At 45.6% G+C, this 22,437-nt stretch overlaps 1 protein-coding gene across 1 annotated transcript in view; it reads left to right on the top strand.

Moving 5' to 3' along the window:
* The window catches only part of LOC147703633 (transmembrane protease serine 9-like), a 96,388-nt gene extending 74,419 nt beyond the window's left edge, over nucleotides 1-21,969 (top strand). The window contains exons 9-10 of the mRNA XM_086929528.1: nucleotides 9,481-9,650; nucleotides 21,466-21,969. Coding sequence (XP_086785654.1) covers nucleotides 9,481-9,650; nucleotides 21,466-21,969 — 674 coding nt within the window. The remainder of the gene's footprint in view (nucleotides 1-9,480; nucleotides 9,651-21,465) is intronic.
* Nucleotides 21,970-22,437: the final 468 nt, after the last annotated feature.

The raw sequence follows: 22,437 nt of genomic DNA, 5'->3' as shown, positions 1-22,437 counted from the left end.
GGGCAAAAGATGAGTAGCCAATATGCGACTCAATATTTTGGCATCCGTGTTAAGCATGGATAGCAGATGGTATGCTGACCTGTCCCATGCCGGCTTCCCAGGTTTAAGGAGAGGGATGAGAACTGCCTCCCTCGTTGAGACGGGAAGTTGACCCAAACGTTTCCCCTCATTATAAAGTACTAACAGTTGCGGCGCCAGCTGCTCCGTATAGGTTAAATAGAACTCAATCGGGAGGCCGTCCATCCCCTGTTTTTTATTCCGTGCCATATGCTTTAGAGCCGCCTGTACTTCTCCAATCTCAATATATCTGCCTAACAACTACGCCTGGTCGTCATCAAGTCATGGGAGTTGGAGTTCACGTGTAAACCCATGCAAGTCATCTTCCGTCTGGGTCGTCTTGCTCTTGTATAAGTCCTTGTAATAGTCATAGAATAACTCTTTTATACCCTCTTGAGTAAAACAAACGCCCGCCTGGGGTCTCGGAGTTCCAGAATCATTGAACCTCTGCGGACGGGTTGGCCAGCCAGGCCAGCAGAGCACTGGATTTGTCTCCCTCTACATGGGTGTGTGTGATATAAGCTTTGTAATCGACAAAGAGCAATCGCTCCACTTGTCCTGCCATTGCCTCCCACGCCTCCTCTAATTCCAGCTGTTTATCCGGATTCCCAGGGCGATCTTTTTCAACTTCCCGAAGGTGTTGTTTGGCGTCCCCCAACTCCGTTAGCAGCCCCCTGCGCACACCCACCATCTCAGCAATTCTACAGCCCCAAATCACCGTTTTAAAGGCATCCCATTCCACCAAGGATGTGTAGACGGAGCCCTCATTATCTCTGAAATACTGAGTGATGGAGGTACCCATCGTGTTGCGAAACACTTGGTCCTCCAAAGCCTCCGGGTGCAGCCGCCAAACTGGTATCCTGGCCCGTGTCCACGACCATTGTATCCAGAGCAAAATAGGGTTATGATCCGACAGTGTCCTAGTGAGATATTCACTGCTCTGCACTCCTGCATGTACGTCCGAAGTGCATAATAATGCATCCAGGCGCACGTGAAGGTCGTGTCATGCCGAGAAGTAAGAGTAGTCTCGTTTTCCAGGATGCTGGATTCTCCACGTATCCACCAGGCCCCATCAGCTCTGCCAATTGCGCCTGGCCTCTGCGATCTTATGAGTGGGGGAAGGAGATACAATTAAAATCCCCATCAAGCAATACTGAGCCAGTGAAATAGGGTGCTAACTTCCCTGACAATTGTGAGAAAAAGGCAGGTTGCTCCGTGTTGGGAGCATTGATGCTCCCCAGAGCGATGTCACGCCCGTCAAGTTTCTCAAGCACCGCCACATATCGTCCCTCCGGGTCTATAAGATTTTCTCTGCACTCGAAGGGCACCCCTGCCTGCACCCAAATCAGTGCTCCCCGAGGAAATGCGGCATAGGTTGTGTAGAACACCTGACCACGCCAGCACCGCTGTAACGTTGCTCCTTCCTGCGCCAGTAGGTTGGTTTCTTGCAGTAGTGTGATATGGACCCCCCTGCGTACTAAATATGCGTGTAACTTTTGTCGGCGCCACATAGAGTGCATGCCCTGCACATTCCATGATACACACTTCAAGTTATTGGTGGCACCCATCCCAACAGTGTCGGAAAGTCAATTCTGAGAAATTGCCTAGTGACATGCCTGGCCCTAATAAACCCCGAAACTAAGAAACACCCCCAACTTCCCCTCCCCAGGACAGCTACTGTTAAACTAGTACCCATCCAAACCATAATAGAAAAATGCACACTAAGTCCAAGTTGAATACAGAGGTACTGGGGACCGCAGCTGTCTCGGGAGTCCACTAATCAGTGCAATCAGCCCCAGTGGAAGCAAAACAATCTGGGACATTCGCCAAACCTCAACAGCAGAGGTGTTCTTCTAGGCCCTGGCTCACTGTAGCCCATCACCCTCCCTCAGATAATGTCATCCGCTGTCTGCCGTGTCACCTCAGGCATGCGTTCCTTGCTTACATGGGACGAGTCTGAGTCATTTCCCACAGAGTCCCCGGTAGTGCCAGCCTCCTCTTCCTCTGACGCTGGAGTCCGTTCCTGCGCTAGCGCCACCATGGCCTGCAGCACCTCCGCCCCCTCCCGTGTCGTCTAAGTGAGCGTGGGTTTCTTCTGGGTTCTGTTGTGGATACAACGGCGTGGTCGCAAAGTTCGGTTTAAGGCTCGATCCTGGGCCTCCCCGGCATTCTCTCCTCGCTGTGTCTCTGTTCTTTAATTCTCCAGCCAGTCTCAAGCATCTTGAGGAGAGTCGATATAATGTGTGCTCCCATCTAATATGATGTGCAAGCAGGCCGGGAACATCAGAGAGTACTGTTGGCCCTTATCCCACAGTGCTTTCTTGACCGCTATGTAAGAAGTGTGCTTTTTCTGTACCTCCAACGTATAGTCCGGAAATCCTAGTGTTGTCCACTGTGAAGGGGCCATCCGCTCTTGCTTTTTGCAGAAGTAAGTCCCTATCACGTAAATGGAGCAGGCAGACCACCACAGGTCTTGGGGGCCTCCCTGGGGCCAGCGGCTTGGCCGGTACCCTGTGGCTCTTTCAAAGGTGTAGAAGGCAGTGAGGCCCTCCGGGGCTATAACATTCCTCAACCACATCTCCAGGAAGGTCACCATATCGCCCCCCTCTGTTCCCTCCTGCAGCCTCACCACCCCCACATTATTTCTCTGATGGCGTCCTTCTGCATCCTCGGCTCTACGTTCCAGAATATTTACCCTGTTCGTTAAGGCCTGCATCTGCTGCGCCACATCTTTCTGCGCCGGCGTCAGCTCCGCAATACTGACTTCAGTTTTCTTGACCCTCTCTGAAAGTCTTTTGTGTTAATCTCTTAGCAGGCCAAGCCTCACTGCAACAGTACTGATATCCTGGTGGAGGGTTGCCTTTGTGTTGGCTATGGCAGCCAGTATTTGTTGTAGTTGCCGCTGCACCGGGTCTTCCTGGACAGTTCTCGTCTGATCCGAAGAATCTTCCTCCTGCTCCTGGGGGACTCTAGTCTGGCGACCCCTGAGCTTGCCTATGGTTGTGAAGGCTCTCTTCGCGCCTCTCCACCTCGCCTGTCGTCCGGTGGTAGGTGCTCTGCAGTTACGACCCAATCCACGCTCCCTGCACAGCAGTGATGCAGCCCCACAAAACGCTCCTTGGGCCCGGCTTCGGGCACACCCCGTCTTCAACTCAGGTCAGGCTACAACTACAATGCCCAGGCTCTTCCCCTGCTTCCCAAGCCCCCAGCCACCAGGGCTGTCGGCGAGAGTCATCCGCTCAGCTCTAGACCTTCCCAGCCTCGCCCCACAGACGCTGTGCCCACTGAGGACGCTGGAGTGTCACTCTGTCCGCAACATGCGCCTCCTGTTAGAGGTCCTCGACTCGCCAGGCCACAAGCAAGTAGACCCCTACATGCGCTGCGGGTCACGACGAGGCACTCCTTTATGAGCTCTCTTGCCGCGGCCGCCATCTTTCCGGCCAACAGTGCACTCCTTTCCACCACAGTGCACAGCTCCCAGCCAAGTCCTCAATTGCTCTCGGGGGCTCCCCTCATGGGTCGTCGCCCAACGGTCCAATGACTTTGCCAGCAGCCCCCTTCAAAAACTGGCTGAGATTGATGCCTGCAGGCCCCCCAGTGTTCGTGCATCTCACCTGTGTAAGGGTCTCCACAAGGCAGCAAACTGTACACCCTCGGACAACCCCCGTCTGCAGCACCAGGTTCAGCCCTCCCGGCAGCCTCTCAGTCCCTCAGCTGCCATAAGTCTGCTCCCCCCCCCCCCCGGGTCTGCTCCAAGCCAATATCAGGCGGTCTACACGGAGTCCGGTCTGTGGTCCTGGAAAGCGGCCCAGTCCGAGGTCAGGGGGTGTCAGCACAGTCCTCCAGGCCACCCTGCCCCGCTTACCTCTCGCGAGCCGCTCGCTCGCACCTCGTCTCCGGGCCAGGGGGTGGGGAGCTCGCAGCTGTTGGCAATTGCAGCATCGCTCCTGACACCCCAGAGGTCCACTGAACTCCTGCAAGTGTGTAAAGCCCTCACCCCAGGCCAGCTCACTCGCACTGCCTGCAGGTGCTCTGATAAGCCCCCTCCATCAGCAGGGAGGCGTCCGCTACGCCTTCAAGGGAAAGAGTTGGGTCGAAGTTGCCTGCTGCTCCTCGATGGCCCCGCACACCGCTGAGCCGCCGATCTCCGTCAGACTATTGCGGTGCTGCCCCAGCTATTGCCTCTGAGCTGTGCGTAATCCTGGAGCGGAGCTCAGAGCACTGCGTATGTCGCTGCCGCTCTCGCCGCCATCTTGAGTCTTCCCGGCCTCTCAGGATATTTCCTCGATCTCTGCTGATATCCTGAGCGGACCACACTCTGCGACCCTTTGGATATGCTCCACATGCGCTCGGCCCCCGTAGAGGGCTCTGGTGGCATGAGAAACAGCCCGGACGTCAGATTATGCAGGATAATTTGCGAGGCTGATGCAGAGCTCTCTGCTCACGCGTCTGCCATCGTCGCCGGCCAAGCCACGCCCCTCCTCCAAAATCCCTTCATCATAGTGACAGAGTGACATTAGAGCATTGTCCAAACAATACTCTGAGCAAACCTCATAATTAGTATCCACTAGCGTCTCACAGAGCTCCCCCTATAAGCATTCCATTTCCCCCATATTTTAGTCCATTTATTTGGACAGCCCCTTCCCACATAGACCGCCCTCTCAGCCAGAATGCACCAATCCATGTCCCTCAGATTGGGGCTTAATTCAGATCTCCACATGCGAGCTGCATTCGCTTGGCCACCATCATTTATTCCTCTTTTAAGCACTGATTCCTTATAATTTTCCTGTTGTCGACACACATCATGAAGCAAGAAACTGAAAAACTGCAGTTCTAATGGAGGGGCAGTTATTCGTAACTGGGTATTCCTCATATGCAAGAGGTATCTTAATCTGTGTACGATATGGAATTCTTTTCATACAACTGAGCTTTAAATCAATCGGGGCAGGTTTGTCATGGTGAAGGGTAGACTGGAAGGGGAAGACACAGGGTCCGATTCACAAAGGTAATCTGAGACTATAGTCTAACTTTACGACGTTTGGTATTCACAGAGGTAATTTACTAGCCATATCTTTACGTCCGCAGTCGGGACGGAATTTCCGCACCCGGACTGTACTCTCCGCACCGGACTGTACTCTCCGGCTCCATCGGTACTCTCTGGCTTGGGCCGGTATACATTTTTTTACCAAAAGTAACATTAACAACGTGTGATAAATGGTAGAGGAGATCATGAAAATCAGTTTGAGCAGGGAGAGGGTGTGGCCAGACACTACATCAAATCCCAGAAAAGTTTTCTCCTTTGCATCATGGTACATGCAGTCCATGATTTGCACTTCCCTCAGTATTGACGTCAGTGTCACACTGCAGTAATGTGGTACTACTGTTGTGTTGACATTCATAGCTGCCAAGTGTACCCAATGAAAGTCAGTCCTGACCTTATAAGAGATATCAAATTGTATTCTAGGACTTGACATTTTGCAGTTAACATTTTAAGTATAAGCCCCAGCAGTAAAGTGCGGTTGAGTAAAAAGCCCATATTATCTGAAGTTATCAAACATAACAATAAGACACTTTGTGGCTATGAATTTTGTTGGTATGTGGAAAGGCTTGTGTCATGTTTTTATCACTATCCCATGTGCATGGTTAAAGAATTCTTTTCAAGGGTACCTGTCACTGCACCTTGCATTGACTGTTTAAATCCTGGGATTTTTGACAGTTGACCCACTATCAATCCGGACTTGTTAGAAAAGGGCTAATGTATCCAAAGGTTGTACATGTTTTGTGTCTATGGGTAAATGTGATAGTACTTATTGTCCTCAATTCTTGTGTACCAGCAATTTCACCAGTTAGTGAAAGAATTAAAGAATACCAAAGCATTCTCGGATTCTCTACAGTGTATAAAATAATTAGGTCAGACCCAAAACATGCGTCTACATCCTGCACTTTTAACGCAAGCACACATAATTGGAGGAAACAAAAGGAAGACGAAACAATATTTGAAGCAACAAAACTCAAGCAGAATAATATTACACATTTTTCTTGCTGTTACATTGATTAACAAAGTTAAATTGTGTTGCACCTCCAGGAAGAAATAAAAAAAAATGACTCATTCTCTCTCACTTTCCTGTCTTCAAATGGCATTTTAGTTGTGGTTGTGCAGTTGTTCATATGTCTATACCAATGAGAGCTGCTTCCCTATTGGTGGGGCTGTATCAGTTTTTATAGGTTTATGCCTACAACAGGATAGCCTGTTCATATGGTATTGCTTGGTAGGGCTATTACATGTACAAAACCAAAAATTGCTGTCAATAGATTTCCAGATATAGCACCATTAATGCCTGGCGAGGGCTATTTCAAAGTTAGTGAAATCTGCTGAAGCTGCCCCAAATGGCAGGTGGCAGAAACCAGAACAGATGTGGGCTAAAATCATGGCACTAACCAGAGAAGAGAAACAGGGTTTGTACAGATGTCTGATTGCATGTGTATGGGATACAATGTTGCTATCATTTGTAGCCAAAAGGTAGTAAGGTAATTAGCTGACAGGGGAGATCCACAGGTGAGGGACACGTCTGGTATGATGGACCGAACTAGTCACAGAGATGGCGGTAGTATTGTACATGTATATGAAGGAAACGGTGTATGATTGATGCCTCCTGACCGTTCCACCTTTGTGCAAAGATACCTGATCCATCCTCACTATGAATGTACCCAATTGTGCTGAGCAATTTTTTTGTTGACATCATATGGACACTGAACTCACAGAATTTTAGTGTATTTGATTGTTCAGAGTAGAGCCAGCTTAATGTTGACATTTTATATAACATGATTATTGCCCTGGGCCAAGGGCCTGGAGACAAATGTGTGCCTTTTATCCAGTGACAACAATGTAAACTGGGAAAGGCCTAAAAAATCTCTTCAAAGCAGCTTAGCACCCACGAGTTTTTACTGCACCCTGGCCCCGCCCGCTGGATATCCAGCTGTGACAAAAAGACAAGCACATGGCGGTCCTTAATACCAAGGCTGTTGAGCACCTTCAAGCTAGCTCTGGCATACTCATAACCATGGTCACAGGAATTATGTGGCAGGGGAGCACCAAATTATGCAGCAGGGTTGACTAAATAATGAAGGAAAAAAGTCAAATTATGTTGCATAATGTTGTACATTGTTTGATGGTATAACTTGATTATTTTGTAATTTTTAATACCTAGACAATAATTCCATCTCATTAGTAACAATTTAACACCCAACTACAGAATTAAGCAACTCAAAGAAGACCAGTTAATCTTGGCGAAGGGCTTTCCCTTACGACCGAGCACAAGGCATGTTTTTAGTAACTTTTGATTCATTTGAGCTAGACACAGGTTTGCTTGCTAAAATCTTCAGATTATGTAGCAGATGACGTATTATGTGGCAAATGTTGCAAATCCATTGCTGTGCTAAAAAAGACACATCACATAAATGCTCATAACTAAGGTTATCAAGTATCATGTCACAGACACATGCAGGAAACAGAAATAAGCCAGGGGCTGTGGATGTACATTGGGAAGGGGAGGAATTGCTGGGTGTTAAAAGCAACAGTAAAACTGCTGCAAAGGGAGCCATAAGGGTTTGTAAAATAAATGTATATTTAGGGGCAGATCTACAAGGAAGTGCCGCAGCATGGCACCGCAAGCCTTTTGGCTGCCCCACGCTGCCGCACTTCAGAAGCACGGTTATGCAACATATTTACATGAATATGTCGCATCTCTGTGCTTCCCTCTGCGCGGGCGCACAAACTGCAGCCATGCACAGGCACCCTTGCACCATGGTGCAAGGATGCCTGCGTCATGGGAGAGATTGTTTTTGTGCAGGAAGGGGCACCTTCCTGCACAACAACAATCACTACAGGCATTTTCCTCTTTCAATGCAGCACGCATTGAAAGAGGAAAAAAATGGAGAAATGAAAACATTTCTCCTCGTTACACCACCTCTAGGGTGGCATAGCATTCAGACGCATCTCCAGATTTACGATTTCTCGTAAATCTGGAGATGTGTCTTGTTCCATGGGTTTTGCGTGGGAACACCCACAGCAACACCCATGGAACGCTCCTTCAAAAGCAAAGTGCTGTGTGTGAAGGGGACGTATTTACAAGGAGAGGAAAAGTCTCGCAGGGTGACTTTTCCTGTCCTTGTAAATATGGAGGAGCCCCCTGCATCACCAGTACATCAGGAAAAGTGACTTACTGGTGGCGCAGGGGACTTGTAAACCTGCCCCTTAGTGTTTAATGGTGCTTCATGAGCCCAGTAAATGCACAGACCCTGCCCTTAGCAATGACACTCCATCACATGCGCAGTGTATAGGTCTTGGGGTCTTAGTGGGGGGGCATTTAGACCCCTGGGGACTGTGCTCCATTGTGCCAGGGCAGTGAAGGAAAGGGATGTACTACACGGCTCTGGGGGACTGCAGCCTGCCATATTTAGAGATCTCTGGCTGCTTGGCGGAAATCTCTATGCCTTCAGAGAATCCAGCAGTTCCAGGTCCCCTGGAGTCACTGAAAATTTGCTGATCAGCCACCACGTTTCAGGCAGCCTCTGAGAAAACTTTTGTGTTTCTCAAAAACACACTCCCAAAGCAGGAGTTTGTTTCTGAAAAACAAAAAAAGCTAATGACCCTGGCACCTAGTAAGTTTTCTCTGCCAGTGGGAGGTGATTGTAATTCTTTTCTTTTCAGGACTACCAGACATTTCCTGGCAGCCTCGAACAGGAAAACGTACCTCAGACCATCTGCCCTAAGTAGGGCGGACGGCCTGAGATATAATGGCTTCATGACTGTCAGGTCCTCGATGTAAGGCATTGTAAAAGGCATGTAACATAATGGACTGACCGACTATAAATGAATTGGGTGATCCTTGAGTTTAGCAGGCAGGGTATTACTCAGTCAAGTTGTGGCAGAGTACCCTGTTCGTCAAACTCCAAACTAAGCCTATAGCTTTAAGTGTAACAAAAGCATTTTAAAAATGGATTGTTTTGGGTTTTAAATAATTTTTTGAGATAAATGAATCTGACAAAAAGTGTCATATTTTATTGTACTCTTCAAATGTAAAATAGTCCCATTTATGCAAGTAGTTGTAGGATACTCATCCAATCAAAACACAGTGAGAACAAAGTGTTTCTGAGCAGAGCAAACTAAAAAATAGAGTGGACTATCGTGGAACGATGAGCAGAGACATTATACAGACAGCAAATTCATCCAATCATGAGCAAGGAGCTGGCCCAAAGCCCACTCCGAGGACATGTAATGTATTGGAAACAATAGGTCTCCAACAGAAAACCAGTCCGTCCGTAGACAAGGCCTAAGAAGAACTGACACAAAATGGAAGTTAAAAAATAATAATAACATTGAGGTCTGATGAAAAGAATAATATGTATCTTTATCTTTCACAGTCAGCCTCTCATCGCCCCAGACTCTGCAGGAGGTGCAGCTCCCCCTCATCGACCCTACAACCTGTGACAACATGTACCACACAGGCTCAGGGGTGAGCCAAAAGTACCAGTTCATCAAGTACGACATGATCTGCGCTGGGTATCCGCAAGGGCAAAGGGACTCGTGCCAGGTAAGATACCAGCATAGAGAGCAGTGCACTAGGTAACTGAAATTCTCGGATTTGAATAAAAGAAAAAGGGGACAGCTCATGAACTAACTGCTAAACAGGGAGCAATGCAGTATACCCAGGTCCACAATCAATCATTCAGGGGCTTATAAAGCACGGCTACTCACCTTTGAGAGTCTTGAGGCGCAAGGGGGGTGCTGCTGATCCCTCTGGGTAGAGGATCATTTGAAGAGCCAGATCTCGAGGTCCTTCTTGAATGGGGTCAGTGAGGAGGATTGCCAGAGGCGGAGGGGCTGGGTGTTCCAGGTCTTCATGGCAAGGTAGGAGAATGAACTTCCTCCGGTTCTGGTCTTGTAGATCTTGGGGACGGAGGCTTGGGCATGTTGGGTGGAACAGAGTTGTCTGGCGGGGACTTGGTTCAGGTAAGCTGGTCCTTTGTCATGGAGAGTTTTCTAGGCACGTGTGAGGAGCTTGAAGGTGATTCTCTTGTTGACTGGCAGCCAGTGGAGTTGTTGAATGAATGAATGAATATTAGCTTTGTAAATCGCAAACTTTGCCCAGAGGTGTTAAGGCGCTGCGGACGATAGTGTATAAGGCTCACAGTGTTGAAAGGGTGAAAAGCCAAGTCTTCAGAGCTTTACGGAAGAAAGAATGAGGTTCCAGTCCAGAGATTGAGGAAGGAAGGGAATTCCAGAGTTTGGCCGCAGCAAGAGAAAAGCTCTACTCCCCATTTTACTTTCCTGAAACTCAGAACTACCAGCAGATTCTTGCTGGTGGATCTTAACTGCTTGGTAGGGACAAATCTTCGAAAGAGCCTTTTGATGACTTCCGACCCAATATTTTTGAAAGCCTTGTGAGCGAGGCAAAGGGCTGTAAATAAGATTCTCTGGCCAAGAGAGAGCCAGTGCAGCTTACTGATAGTAGCTGAAACTGAGTGGTATTTGGGAAGGCCCATCACCAGCCTGGCAGCAGCGTTCTGCACCAGCTGTAGTCGATGCACAAGTCCCTTGTTGATACCCAAGTAGAAAGCATTACAGAAGTCCAATCTGGACAGCACAAGGGCCACAATTGCCTGTTTTCACGAGGAAAAGGGGAGAAATCGAGAGATCTTTCTTTGGAGGTGTTGCTAGATGTAGCTGCGGCAGGGGATGTCGACAACCAGTCTGTCTGTGACGCTTTCAACGTTCTGTCATTTCTTGAGCTGTTTTTAGGTGACGCCAGCATAGAGTACATTGTCGTAGTCGAGTCTGCTGATGATGAGTGAGTGGGTGACCGTCTTTCTGCATTTTGCGGGGATCCATATGACCCATCACTGTTATCTTGAGGACAGAGGAAATGTCAATAAACATTAATAGAAAAAACGAATAAGACACTAAGACGTTGAAGAAGAGGAAGACATTTCAGGGAAAAGAAAAGCAGCAGGGTTGTGAGGCCATATCCAAAGCATTGCAGTGTATAGTTTGATTATTTGGATTTCTTTTGGTGAACCCTACTGTTGAGTTATAATGGCGGTTCACCAAGTACAGTACTTTGAAGGAGCTATAACTTGAACACAGATTGCTGACATTTTGGCTATATATTCACTAAGGCTGTTTGAAAGAGGAGATGTGCTCTACTAGTCGAATTGCTGACTAAGCAACCTAGAACCTAATTCCTCACTCCACCATCTCCTGATAAGGTAATTTGTGCCACTTCACTTGTTGTTCTTCTGCATTAGTTTCTTATCAGTTTAAAAACTGTGAATTCTCACATAAAATTGACCCAAGTACTGCACACTTTATAAAAAGCGGGCAATTTTAGGTCCTGCCTCCTGACAGCTTTTAGATGTCTATTTGCAAAAGATCTCTTATTCATTGCAAAAACGTACAAAGGGCTTAGAGCCCGCCTATTGCATCCCATTAGTTGACTTTATTGTCGCTCTCATTTGCTTGCTTCATATTCGCTGGCTTGCCTTCCTCTTACTGGGCCCGATTCACAAAGACAGAGTTACACTTTTGAATAAGTTTACTCTTTTTCAGCATTCACAAGCTGTGCTTTAATAGTAACTTTACGACAGAGAATTCTGCACATACAAAGATGGGATAGGCCTATTCTATTTTGTTATGTGCAGAGTTCTCCACCCCTACGACGGAGTCTCTGCAGTCTTAAACTTACTATTACATCATAGTTTGTAAATACTGAAAAACAGTAACCTTGCTCAAAAGTGTAAGTTTACCTTTGTGAGCTAGGCCCCTTGTGTTTTTCCATCCCTTGGAGTATAGCTTCTTTAACATCCTTTTGACTGGTTGACTTGTATTTTTATTTAACCCCTTGGGCGCGGCCGCGATTCTGCGCCTGTGCGGCCGTTTTAATGAGTGGGCGGGTTCATGACGGCCCTCAGCCGTCATCAGCACACGCCCACCTTGATGCATGACGGTTGGGGGCCGTCATCAGCATGGAAGGGGTTCAGGCCTCAACCAGATTGCATGTGTTTTCTAGCTCTCTCCCTCATGTGCTACTTCTCCTCAAATACCGTCCCCTCCATGCTTCTTGTTTCTCCCCATCCCCCCACTCGCTTGCTCTCTCTCTTGTCTGCTGCTTTCTCCGTTTCATACCCCTGCCCAGCACATGCAATGTATTGCTTTCTTCTCTCACTATCTTAGCTTTTTATAATTTTTATTTATCTCACGCCCATGGCCGTTGGCTCGTCCATTTATCCCCTGGCGTCTCCCCCCACCTGCCCCTTCTTTGCTTCACTACCCCCCTTCCTACTTTTACACTAGGTCATTTTACATTTTTGGGGGGCCTGGAAACTCCTATGTACAGCCAGGCCACTCCGTTTTCAAAAAAGCACTCTCTGCAAGTGAAAATTCATTTTTGCATTTATTGCACAAGTGGCATTCGCCATCTTGGATCTGCAAATATAAAAACGAAAAAATGTTGCTACTCAATTCAGTAAGTTCCCACATCCATGGCGATGCATGTGCACATATGTCATCACACATAGCTACTGAATGCCGCTGATGCATCACATTATGATACGCGTGCGCTCATGCATGTCTCACGCCATCACATTTTTTTTTGTTCAGCCTATGCTGTACAGCATAGGCAATAAGCATTTGATTGAAAATATTTCGTTTTTTACTTTTTTACGATGGTGTACAACATTGGAAAAGTCAATAGGTCTCATGGGTGAGACTTATTGGCTTTGCCTAAGCTTGTTACATTTAAGATTAGATTTGTGGTAGTTTTCTGAACTTGATTAGGGAATTGTTTGAGCTAGGTGGAAAGGGTTTTCTATAGAGAAGGGCCTCTCATAAACAATGCCGTGACACTCAGAGAGGAGCACTTGGACCTGTTCTGGGGTTCTTCTGGTGTGCAGAGTGCATCCTTTTCTCGCTCAGCCTTTCTGTCGTGGGTTGAAGGGTTAAAAGGTATGTTTTGGTGTGAGTTGGTGCTCTATTGCGGCATCCTATTGCAAAGACATCTTTCAGGGGCGGCTCTAGGCTCATGGTGGCCCTGGGCAGGGAGCGTAGGTAGGGGGCCCCGGAAGAGCGGGTCCGGGCGGGGCGGAGCACGGAGGCCAGTGAAGAGGGGGGTCAGGTTGTTTGGAAGTGGAACAGAGCCGGAGGCCGCCAAATCCCTGTAAGGAGCCACCACGCAACTTTGTATCCATCCTCAGAGGAATATTATATTAAGGATATATATTGGCGTGGTGGCCCCTGGGGTTTGGTGGCCCTGTGTATGTGCACAGCTTGCACATGCCTAAGGCCGCCCCTGCATCATTTTTGCGAAGGTGAAGCCGGACTATGTAACATAAGGGGTAGCTCTGCTGTTTAAGGTGTGAGACTGTGAGGTCAGTAAAACCTAGGTGATATGTCCTCTCCAAAACCTCAACGAGTCACATGTATCCTAAGGGTAGCTCTCATGTGCTGAATCTGAGAATGTGAGGTATGGTAATTTGAGGATTAGCTCTGCTGTCTAAAGAGCAAACACGTCGAATTTTAATTCGAGGTTCAGAATTGAAATGCCTGCCATAAACTAATTAATGTTTTACTCATCTGAATTACACACACTTCAAATTTCCAATACTGAGATTTACAGACAGTGTCAGTTTTGGTACGAGGCGCGAGATGCTTCGCCTAATATGGTGCCGCTGTGGGCGTGGCTCAGAATTGAAGCACATGCTAAAACACTAGTGAAAGGCGGGAAATGACGTTCCTGGAGCATCATGGACGTCAATTAGGGGTAGTCAGGGTCGGCGGCTGCCAATTTGTACTCCTGGTCCTGACTTGCTGTCCCTCGTAACAGGCGTCAGTGGAAGGAACAGAACACCTTTACTGTCTCTTATTTCCATTCCTGGTGCTTCCCAACTGTTCTCCAGCATATATGAGGCAGTTAAAGCACTACAGCTGGGACAATGGGTCAAGCCTGTGATGTCATCTGTGGCAAAAGGGCACAGTGTTACTTTCACTACCCCAGACATTTGAGTAAGGCGGGCCCCAAACACAGCAAGCATATAAAATTAGTGTTAGGGACTTCCGGTGTATTTGAACGAACAAAGTCAGCAGTAGGGCCCTGTCTGATCAGGTTTCTATAATTCCCTGTGGCTGTTGTCTATAAGTTCTTTTTAAGTCTGAACGTTTTTTTTTTTTAGATTTCAAGATAATTACTTTAGAATGCTTAGATTTCTTTAGCGTTGAGAAAAAAATCTTGAAATTCCCTGGCATATTGTAGCCCTGCAGCAGAATACGGGTATTCCGCCAGATGTAAACATGTGTGTACAAAAACGCTCTCTCAGGTGAGCTAACTACTCTTCCAGCTGATCAAATTAGCAATTACAAAACCTCTTCAGCCTTTCTCGATAAATGGTTGCATACAGAATTATAGATGGGTAGAAGCTCGAGTTGTCTATGATGTAACTCAGAACCCTGAGGGGAAAAACATCCCTGTGATTCACTTTTTACCCGTCTATAATTTTATGTTATATATGGCCCCCAAAATCATCAGCCCCTGCTTTCAACTGCTATGCAGTGGCAGAGGAGTAATGGGGGAGCCATACATAACCCTGAGGTGAAAAACATCCCTGTGATTCACTTTTTACCTGTCTATAATTTGATGCTATATATGGCCCCCAAAATCATCAGCCCCTGCTTTCAACTGCTATGCCGTGGCACAGGAGAAATGGGGGAGCCATACATAACACTTCCCCTGTTATGTTACCCTGTACCAAAGGTTTAAAAAAAACGTACCTGTCATCCTTAAACTACCGCCACCACCTTCCGTGCGTTCCTTCCTCCTCCTGCAGCTGTGCTTTCGGATTTCAGTCAAAGCAGGTAAGGAACGCTGTGCCGACAGGCTCTCAGCCATCAGCCTGGCCTGGAAGGCCTTTATGACATCACAACAGTGGGTACCTGGTTTGTTATCATCTGATGCTATGTCATAGCAGTGAGTTATGAGATGTAAACGCTGAAATTAATGAACGAGGCTCTCTATAAGCCACACATTACAAAGTAAAAAACTCTTTCTTGTCCTAAGATACCATTGTAAACTGGCCTACTATCCTTTAAAGGAAGGTGTATGCATGGGGGTCAGTTGAAGGACAATTAAACAAAAGAAGGTGGTCTCCAATAGTGGCACCAAGAGAGAATACCGCATTGCAAAAATGGATCCCCTTGTAACAGTGGGGGGGGGGGGGGGGGAGTTTAAAGGAGGCCAAACTATTACTTTGCCTAGGGCAACACCAATCCTTGCACCTGCCTTGTGTATTGCCCTTATTGTTAACCATACCCTATTTTAATGAAAAATCCAAACTATGTTCAAGATTTATGAAAATGCCATACTCCGATGGTCCTTTAATCATTAATCCATTTGGGTAAATATATGTGGTACAATATATAAACAGCCTCATATCCAAAACCAGCCAACACATGTTTCGAGGTATCCCTCTTTGTCATGGCAGTTAGTAATGGTGTGTTTGAATTCTTGTCCTCCAAAATGAACTATGTTTTACCTCTCTATATATATTGTATCCTCAACAATTGATACCACGAGAATGTGTGCTATATTTCATTTTTTCGACTCTCTGGTCGCAGTTAATTGAAGGAAGGAATTATTGAGACCTCCTATAGGTTTGATTGATATAGGATACGGCAAAGGAAGAGGTGTTGGAGGCAGAGGCACTGGGCTGAGTTTGATCAATCTTCAAACTTGAAGTTGTGTTGTTATTGTTAATTGGCATTGATGAAGGGAAAAGATGGAGAGGATGTTGGCGAAGAAGAGGAGCAGGCTTGTAATGTGCATTAGCTGCATAGTGTGAATTAACCTGAAAAGAGACTGCTAAGACACTGGTATTTGCTATTTTCTTAGAGCTTACCTACCCTTGCTAGTTCCAAAACACTTTCTGGGTAGCCAAGTATGTAGCTAAACCACTTTTATCATTTACAGAGCACCTCATACCCCATGTAAGGGTTTGGATCACTCTCATTTGCTTGGAGTTCCTTGGTGTCCTTAGGATTCCTGGGTTGAAAGGCTGATGGTTGTAGTTAGCTCTATGCGGGATAAGTTGAATGAGGTGCATGAGATTTTAAGACGTGGAATAAGCATGGTGCGAAACAATGTTGTTGCGCATAAGAATTAGTGTGATGCTGTTTGATGTGTGTAAGAATATAAGCAGTTATGCATGCAGGTAATTCCCACCATTAGGAGTGGACTGCATCATAAATAGGAACCGACACTGACGTGCATCAGTGAGGGTCACAGGCACAACGGAAGACCAGCACATTGGGAGCAGAGTTAAGCCATCAAGGGAGCACAATATGCAGGCTGGTAGGAGGGACAAGGCTTATATTGTGCACTGCTAAGCCACCAGGGGGTGCTATGTGGCATCATCCTGGGAGGGACAGTGCTTCAATCCACTGAGACAAATTGAGCCATCACAGGATACTCTGTGGTGTTTATCACCAAGGGATAGAAGCCATAACCTGGTGGCACCCTTATTAAGCTAATATATCCTACTATATGGAGAACACTCAGAAGCAAGCAAGGCCCACACACTGGTGGTACATTCCAACTTGTAAGAAATAAGATTTTTTAATTGGGTCGTGTAACTATTCTCCTCAGGGACCAATCACAACCCTTGTCAAGATGAACCTGCAAAGTCACTAAATTAACCTGAGCTCAACCTGAGTAGCTATGGCACAGAGTAGACATCCTTAACTTATGGCAATGTGTAAAGTATTTATGCAGTACTAAAATAGTAACAAACTCAAAATGTAAAACCATAAAAATCCCAAAATGAATTAGACAGAGTCCAATTTAATATTCAGAATGACACCAAAATTACAAAAATCCAATACGGAGAACTGGCAGTGTTTATTTTATGCCGGTGAGCAAAGCTCTGCTCGGAAACCTGCGGTCCGGTGCAATTGAATGTCCATGTGCCAAATATCAAGGCAGCATAGTCTTAAATCCACCTCATCCCCTTTTAATCCACTACCAGACACTACCTATTCATTTATCACACTCATGCAGGTTCCTGCTTTCTCCCTGTTTTTTCATAAATCTCTTCCTCTGTCTTTCTGCTTTTTGTGCAGTTTTCCCACTCTCACTCTCGGTAAATGTCTGATATGGGAAAATACATGCCGGTCCACAAAAATGAGTGCTGGGGGCCCCACTGACAACCACCAGCTCAAATTAAGCTCTGAAAACCAGATATGCAAATTTTGAGTGTTTTAAGTAAGAATAGTGCCAAGAAGCACAAAGCACCAATGATAGTCAGTGGTTGCAATAGATCAATACCTGGGTGCGATTTGAGGCGGACCACCATGGAGTACAGGTTGGATACACCAACCAGGTTAATCCTGGTTAACGATTTTACCTTTTGGCCTAGTCTTTTTAAGTCGCAATCACCCACAGGAGCACACTTCTAAGGTCCCCAGGCTAATCACTTGCTGGGATAAGCTGGAGAGTCAATGCAAATTAGCCTCAAGGAACTTCAGGCAAGGAAAAGGTAACTTTCTAAAAGTTACTTCTTAATATTTGTTAAAAATCTGACTTAACCATCGAATTGGATTTTTAATAACTATCACAAATAGTTGTGTGATAATTTTTCTAGGTCTCACAATTCCGAAAACAGTATTCATATTTAATATTGCTTCCCAATGTGCCTTTATGGGCCAGCCAGCCTTCTTACAGTGAAAACAACTTTTGGATGCTAGTCACTGTAGGGACATGTTAACATTACATTTCTACATGTCCTACTCTTAAAACCATGCACCCTGCCTTTTTTGCTACAAGGCTTACATAGGGGTGACTTCTACCAATATTTAAAAGGAAGTTTTTCACCTGTCATAAGGGTTTTTTTGGCAGGTAGAATTGCAGTTTTTACACTGCTACCATCAGGCTACACAGGGTGGCCTGAAACTACGCTTGAACTGTAGAGGAAAGGCACAGTAGGTGCTGCAGTCCACAAGTGCCATTTTAACATCCAAGACCTGAGAGCACGTTCTACACCATATACTAGGGGCTTATAGCCATAAGCCCATAAAAAACACAGCATAAGATAGTCAACGGTAAAAATGTGAAATATCTCGACAGATTAAAACTTTACATATAGGATAAAATCAAAACATACAATTAATACAGGTCAACTGAAACTACTAATTATAATAAACATTACAAACCCACGCCTGTGCTTTTCCTCGTGGTCCACACACATCCAATGTATTCAGTGCACACACGACAGGGAAAGTGTCTGTATGTAATATTCTTAAAGCAGGTCTAAAATGTCTAAATCCCAAAGAAAGGCATACTGGGTGAATCCATCTTTTCCTAGCCAAATGGTATGCAGAACAAAAGAATAAGACTGAATCTATAGTTTCTACAACACCCTCAGTGCCAATAGTGCAGATAATGCTATGCTCAATGGATTTGTACCACTTACTTAAGAAGCTCCTCAGTCCTAGAGTGCCAAGCTACTAAGGGGCAGATTCACTGAACGAATCTGAGATAAAATCCTAAACTTACTACTTTTGGTATTCACAGAAGGCATTTAGTAGTAGTAAAGTTAGGACTCCTAACTTTACCACTACTTAACTGAGATACAATCCTAAACTTACTACTTTTGGTATTCACAGAAGGCATTTAGTAGAAAGTTAGGAGTCCTAACTTTACTACTACTACTAAATGCCTTCTGTGAATACCAAAAGTCGTACATTTAGGATTTTATCTCAGATTAGTTCTGTGAAAAAACTCAAAGGGGCATATTTACAAAAGAAGTAATGGAGCGCAGCATTAGCCTTGTTAGCTTAAAGCTTCTCTCCGCCACTTCTGAAACGCAGGGATGCACCGTATTTACAAGAATACGGTGCAGCCCTGCTTTTCTCCCTGCGCTGGCGCTAAATTTAGAAGCCTAGGGCCAACGCATGCACCCTTGTACAATAGTGCAAGGGTGCCTGTGATGAGGGGAAAGACTATTTGTGCGCAGGAAAGTGTCCCTTCCAACACATAAATATTCTGGAATGGTGTTTTGTAATTTCTATGTGCGTTGCTTTGTGCAGCACACATAGAAGTTGCAACTCGTCATTTTTTTATGATTGTTTATGTGCAGGAAGGGACACCTTCCTGCACATAAACAATCAATGGCGTTTTGCTGTTTCTATGTGTGCTGCCCAGGGCAGCAAACATAGACACAGCAAAAATGAGGAGAAATAAAGCATTTCTCCTCGTTTCGCCAAGGTAAGACCAGGTGTTCCCTGGTCTTAATTTTGGCAATGCCCAATATTTACGCCACACTTGTAGAAAAGGGGCAGCATCAACATCAATGGGTGTTGTGGTGGGACACCCACCACAACACCCATTTCCCGCCCTTTCACGCTAAGTACAGCGTGAAAGGGTACCTTTATTACAAGGCACCGTTAAGTGGCTTAACGCTGCCTTGTAAATAAGGTGAAGCCCAGGTCACCACGTGAACGTCACTAAAAGCGACATTCCTGTTGTGATGGGGGCTTCTAAATATGCCCCCAAAAGTGTGCTCAGAGCTGTAACTATGAAAAAGAAAAGGTCATTTAATTTCATGTAGGAAAATAATGCAGTTATAATGCAGGTAAATTGAAAAGGCACACACACAGAAAAGGCCCTATGACCCTCCAGGTTTAAGGCACAATCCCATCCACAATTAAAGTGCTGACACTATAATTGTGTTTGGGGCTGTGTCTTAAGCCCAGAGGCACTACACAATAAATAATATGGAACCCTTTGGCCAATGTTATCCTGGGGGGAAGACCTGGGTGTCTCCGCAGACTTTTTAAGCTCTCATGTTTATTGGAGTGTCAGTTCACTTCAGTTAGCCAGTAGGGCAGACATGAAAGACTGAATACTACAAAGCATTACATTGAATATGATACATCAGCTTTGTGCCCTAGTTTCTCAGAGTGCTGATGCTGTGGTGGGACTAGTAAATTAGTTTTATCAATGTAGCTGAAAATACAGTAAAATTGTCCAAGTAACCCACAACCTACAACAGTATCTGTGTCATGTTAACAGGGTTAATAGAGCCACTAGTGACTGTCCATGAAGCGTACCATTTCGGAGAGAGACCAATCAATATCAGCAACAGTTCAACAGAGGGGATATTGGTGGTGGAGGCTTACCAAACTTCATCTGAAGCAGATATGGGGCCAGTTTGTTTGTTCGAGGAGTTTTATATATCGTGAACATGACCAGTCTGGGTATACGAGCATTGTACAAATAGTAAACAAATTAAACATAAAAATATAAAAAGGAAAAATGATGAACCAGAATAGATACAAAAAGCATATACTGTAAAAATAGCAAACAAGCTAAACATAAAAATGCAAAAAGCAACAAGCAAGAAACAGAGTATATACAATGTAACAAACAGTTAAGTAGATACAGGATCCAGAGATGTATACAGGAAAAACAGTCAAGCTGAGTGACTTCAGGTTTACTATTGAAGGCATCTATTAAGAAACAGCTGTTTTAATTCTTTTTTGAAGGAGGTAGCCAAGGGGTAGGTTCTGGGTTCAGGAGGTACTGTGTTCCATATTCTTCGGGCAAAAAAAGACCGGCAAAGTAGCGGTTATAAGTTTTCATTTTGTTAAATTTCAGTGGCTTTAACAATCAAGAGTTAGTACTTCTCATGGGAACGACTCCCAATAGATAGTGTGAGTTTTTTGCCAGGTAGACGAGAGTGTTATGATGAAGAGACATATGCGTCATGCAGGTAATCTTCAACTGAATCAATGCTTCAAACTGGAGCTATTTCAGATGTTTTAGATCTGGTGTAGTGGGTCACGTTTACTGGATCCTGTGACGAGCCTCACAGCTGAGCTTATTATCCATCTTTTGGGTTGGCTAGATTAGTGTCAGGCTCATGCGCACTGAAAAGACCAGAGACTCAGCAGTTAGGATTTGAGAATTTCAGAATCAGGATAAGAGTTACAGGTAACATGAAAGAGTGCTATCATCAGAAAAGTGAGAGGTATCAAAATGATTCAAATGCTTCCAAGAGCAAGTCCATTGGCCTCTACCAACACAATGCTACTCTGAGATCTAACATGAAGAAGAAAACTGACATGATTCATTAGGCTCAACAGTGGCAGATAAGGCTTTTTGGTTACCCTAATGGTGGTCCCAGCAAAGCTACAGCCTAAGACTCCCCTGTCACGTGCTAATGTATATTGTAGGTAAGATGTTTTTCACCACACTTGAGACAGATCAATACGTACGAAATCAGAATATTGTACAATAGCTTCTGATCCTCATGAGGACTGGTATTTGATGTTTACTAAGCATTTGTTTTGTATTTTCTTACTAGGGTGATTCCGGAGGTCCTCTAGTCTGCAAGTTGGGCAGCAGCTGGTTCCTTGCAGGAGTGGTGAGCTGGGGTTATGGCTGTGCTTTGCCAAACCGTCCTGGAGTGTACACCCTGGTGACTGCCTATGATGCCTGGATAAAGCAACATGTCCCGGAAGTGGAGTTCAGTTTAGCACCCACTCCATATGTGACCAACATTACTGCAGTGCCCACAGTCCCCTTCAAGACCACGGTCACCCCCAGCCTGAACACTGTAGCCATCAGCAGAACAGCTACAGCGGCAACAAGGTCAAAGTCTACCACATCCAAGTTCACACAAATATCTACCACAATGGAACCCAAAACGAGCAGACAGAGCTCAAGCAGCACAGTAACTAAAGGATCTGTCAACTCTGCTAATGCTGTTGCCGCCATTGGAGAAATACCTAGTTCCGGGGGCTCTGGCATTCTGCCATTTGTCACTTGGGTGTTCTTCCTACTACTAGTACATCTGAGCATCACTTAAAAGAAGACAAATAAGGACAAAGTTAGCCGGGCATCTGGTCTGAATTTTTAGAGGACTCTATCAAAACAAGGACAATGAGCAGTGAAGCTGCACAACTAAGTGAGGGCTGGTATTTGTTTTGAAATTACTACAGCATGCACAGTTTCATATTTTTTTGACTTTTCATTTACTGTTCCCAAATGGGCGTCTGCAACTTTAGAACGGTAAATTTAAAAATCCAAAATGGATGCATGCTTGTCATTATGAAAGGGCATGCATGCCTCATGGCGCACACATGCACTACAATGCATGCATACGCATCAATGTCCATCGTGGAATGATGTCTCTTTAATAGAAAACCCATTCCAAATTGGATGGCCATGCATCCTCATTCATAGTCATACCCATACATCAAGCGTTTGCATGCATTTTGATGCACTGGAGGCCGTCTTGGCAAGTCAATGACAATAACAAAAAAAGCAATGGCGC

Source organism: Lissotriton vulgaris, chromosome 7 (assembly GCF_964263255.1).
Source record: "Lissotriton vulgaris chromosome 7, aLisVul1.2, whole genome shotgun sequence".
Classification (NCBI taxonomy): domain Eukaryota; kingdom Metazoa; phylum Chordata; class Amphibia; order Caudata; family Salamandridae; genus Lissotriton; species Lissotriton vulgaris.
This window is presented reverse-complemented; position numbering and strand designations above follow the sequence as displayed.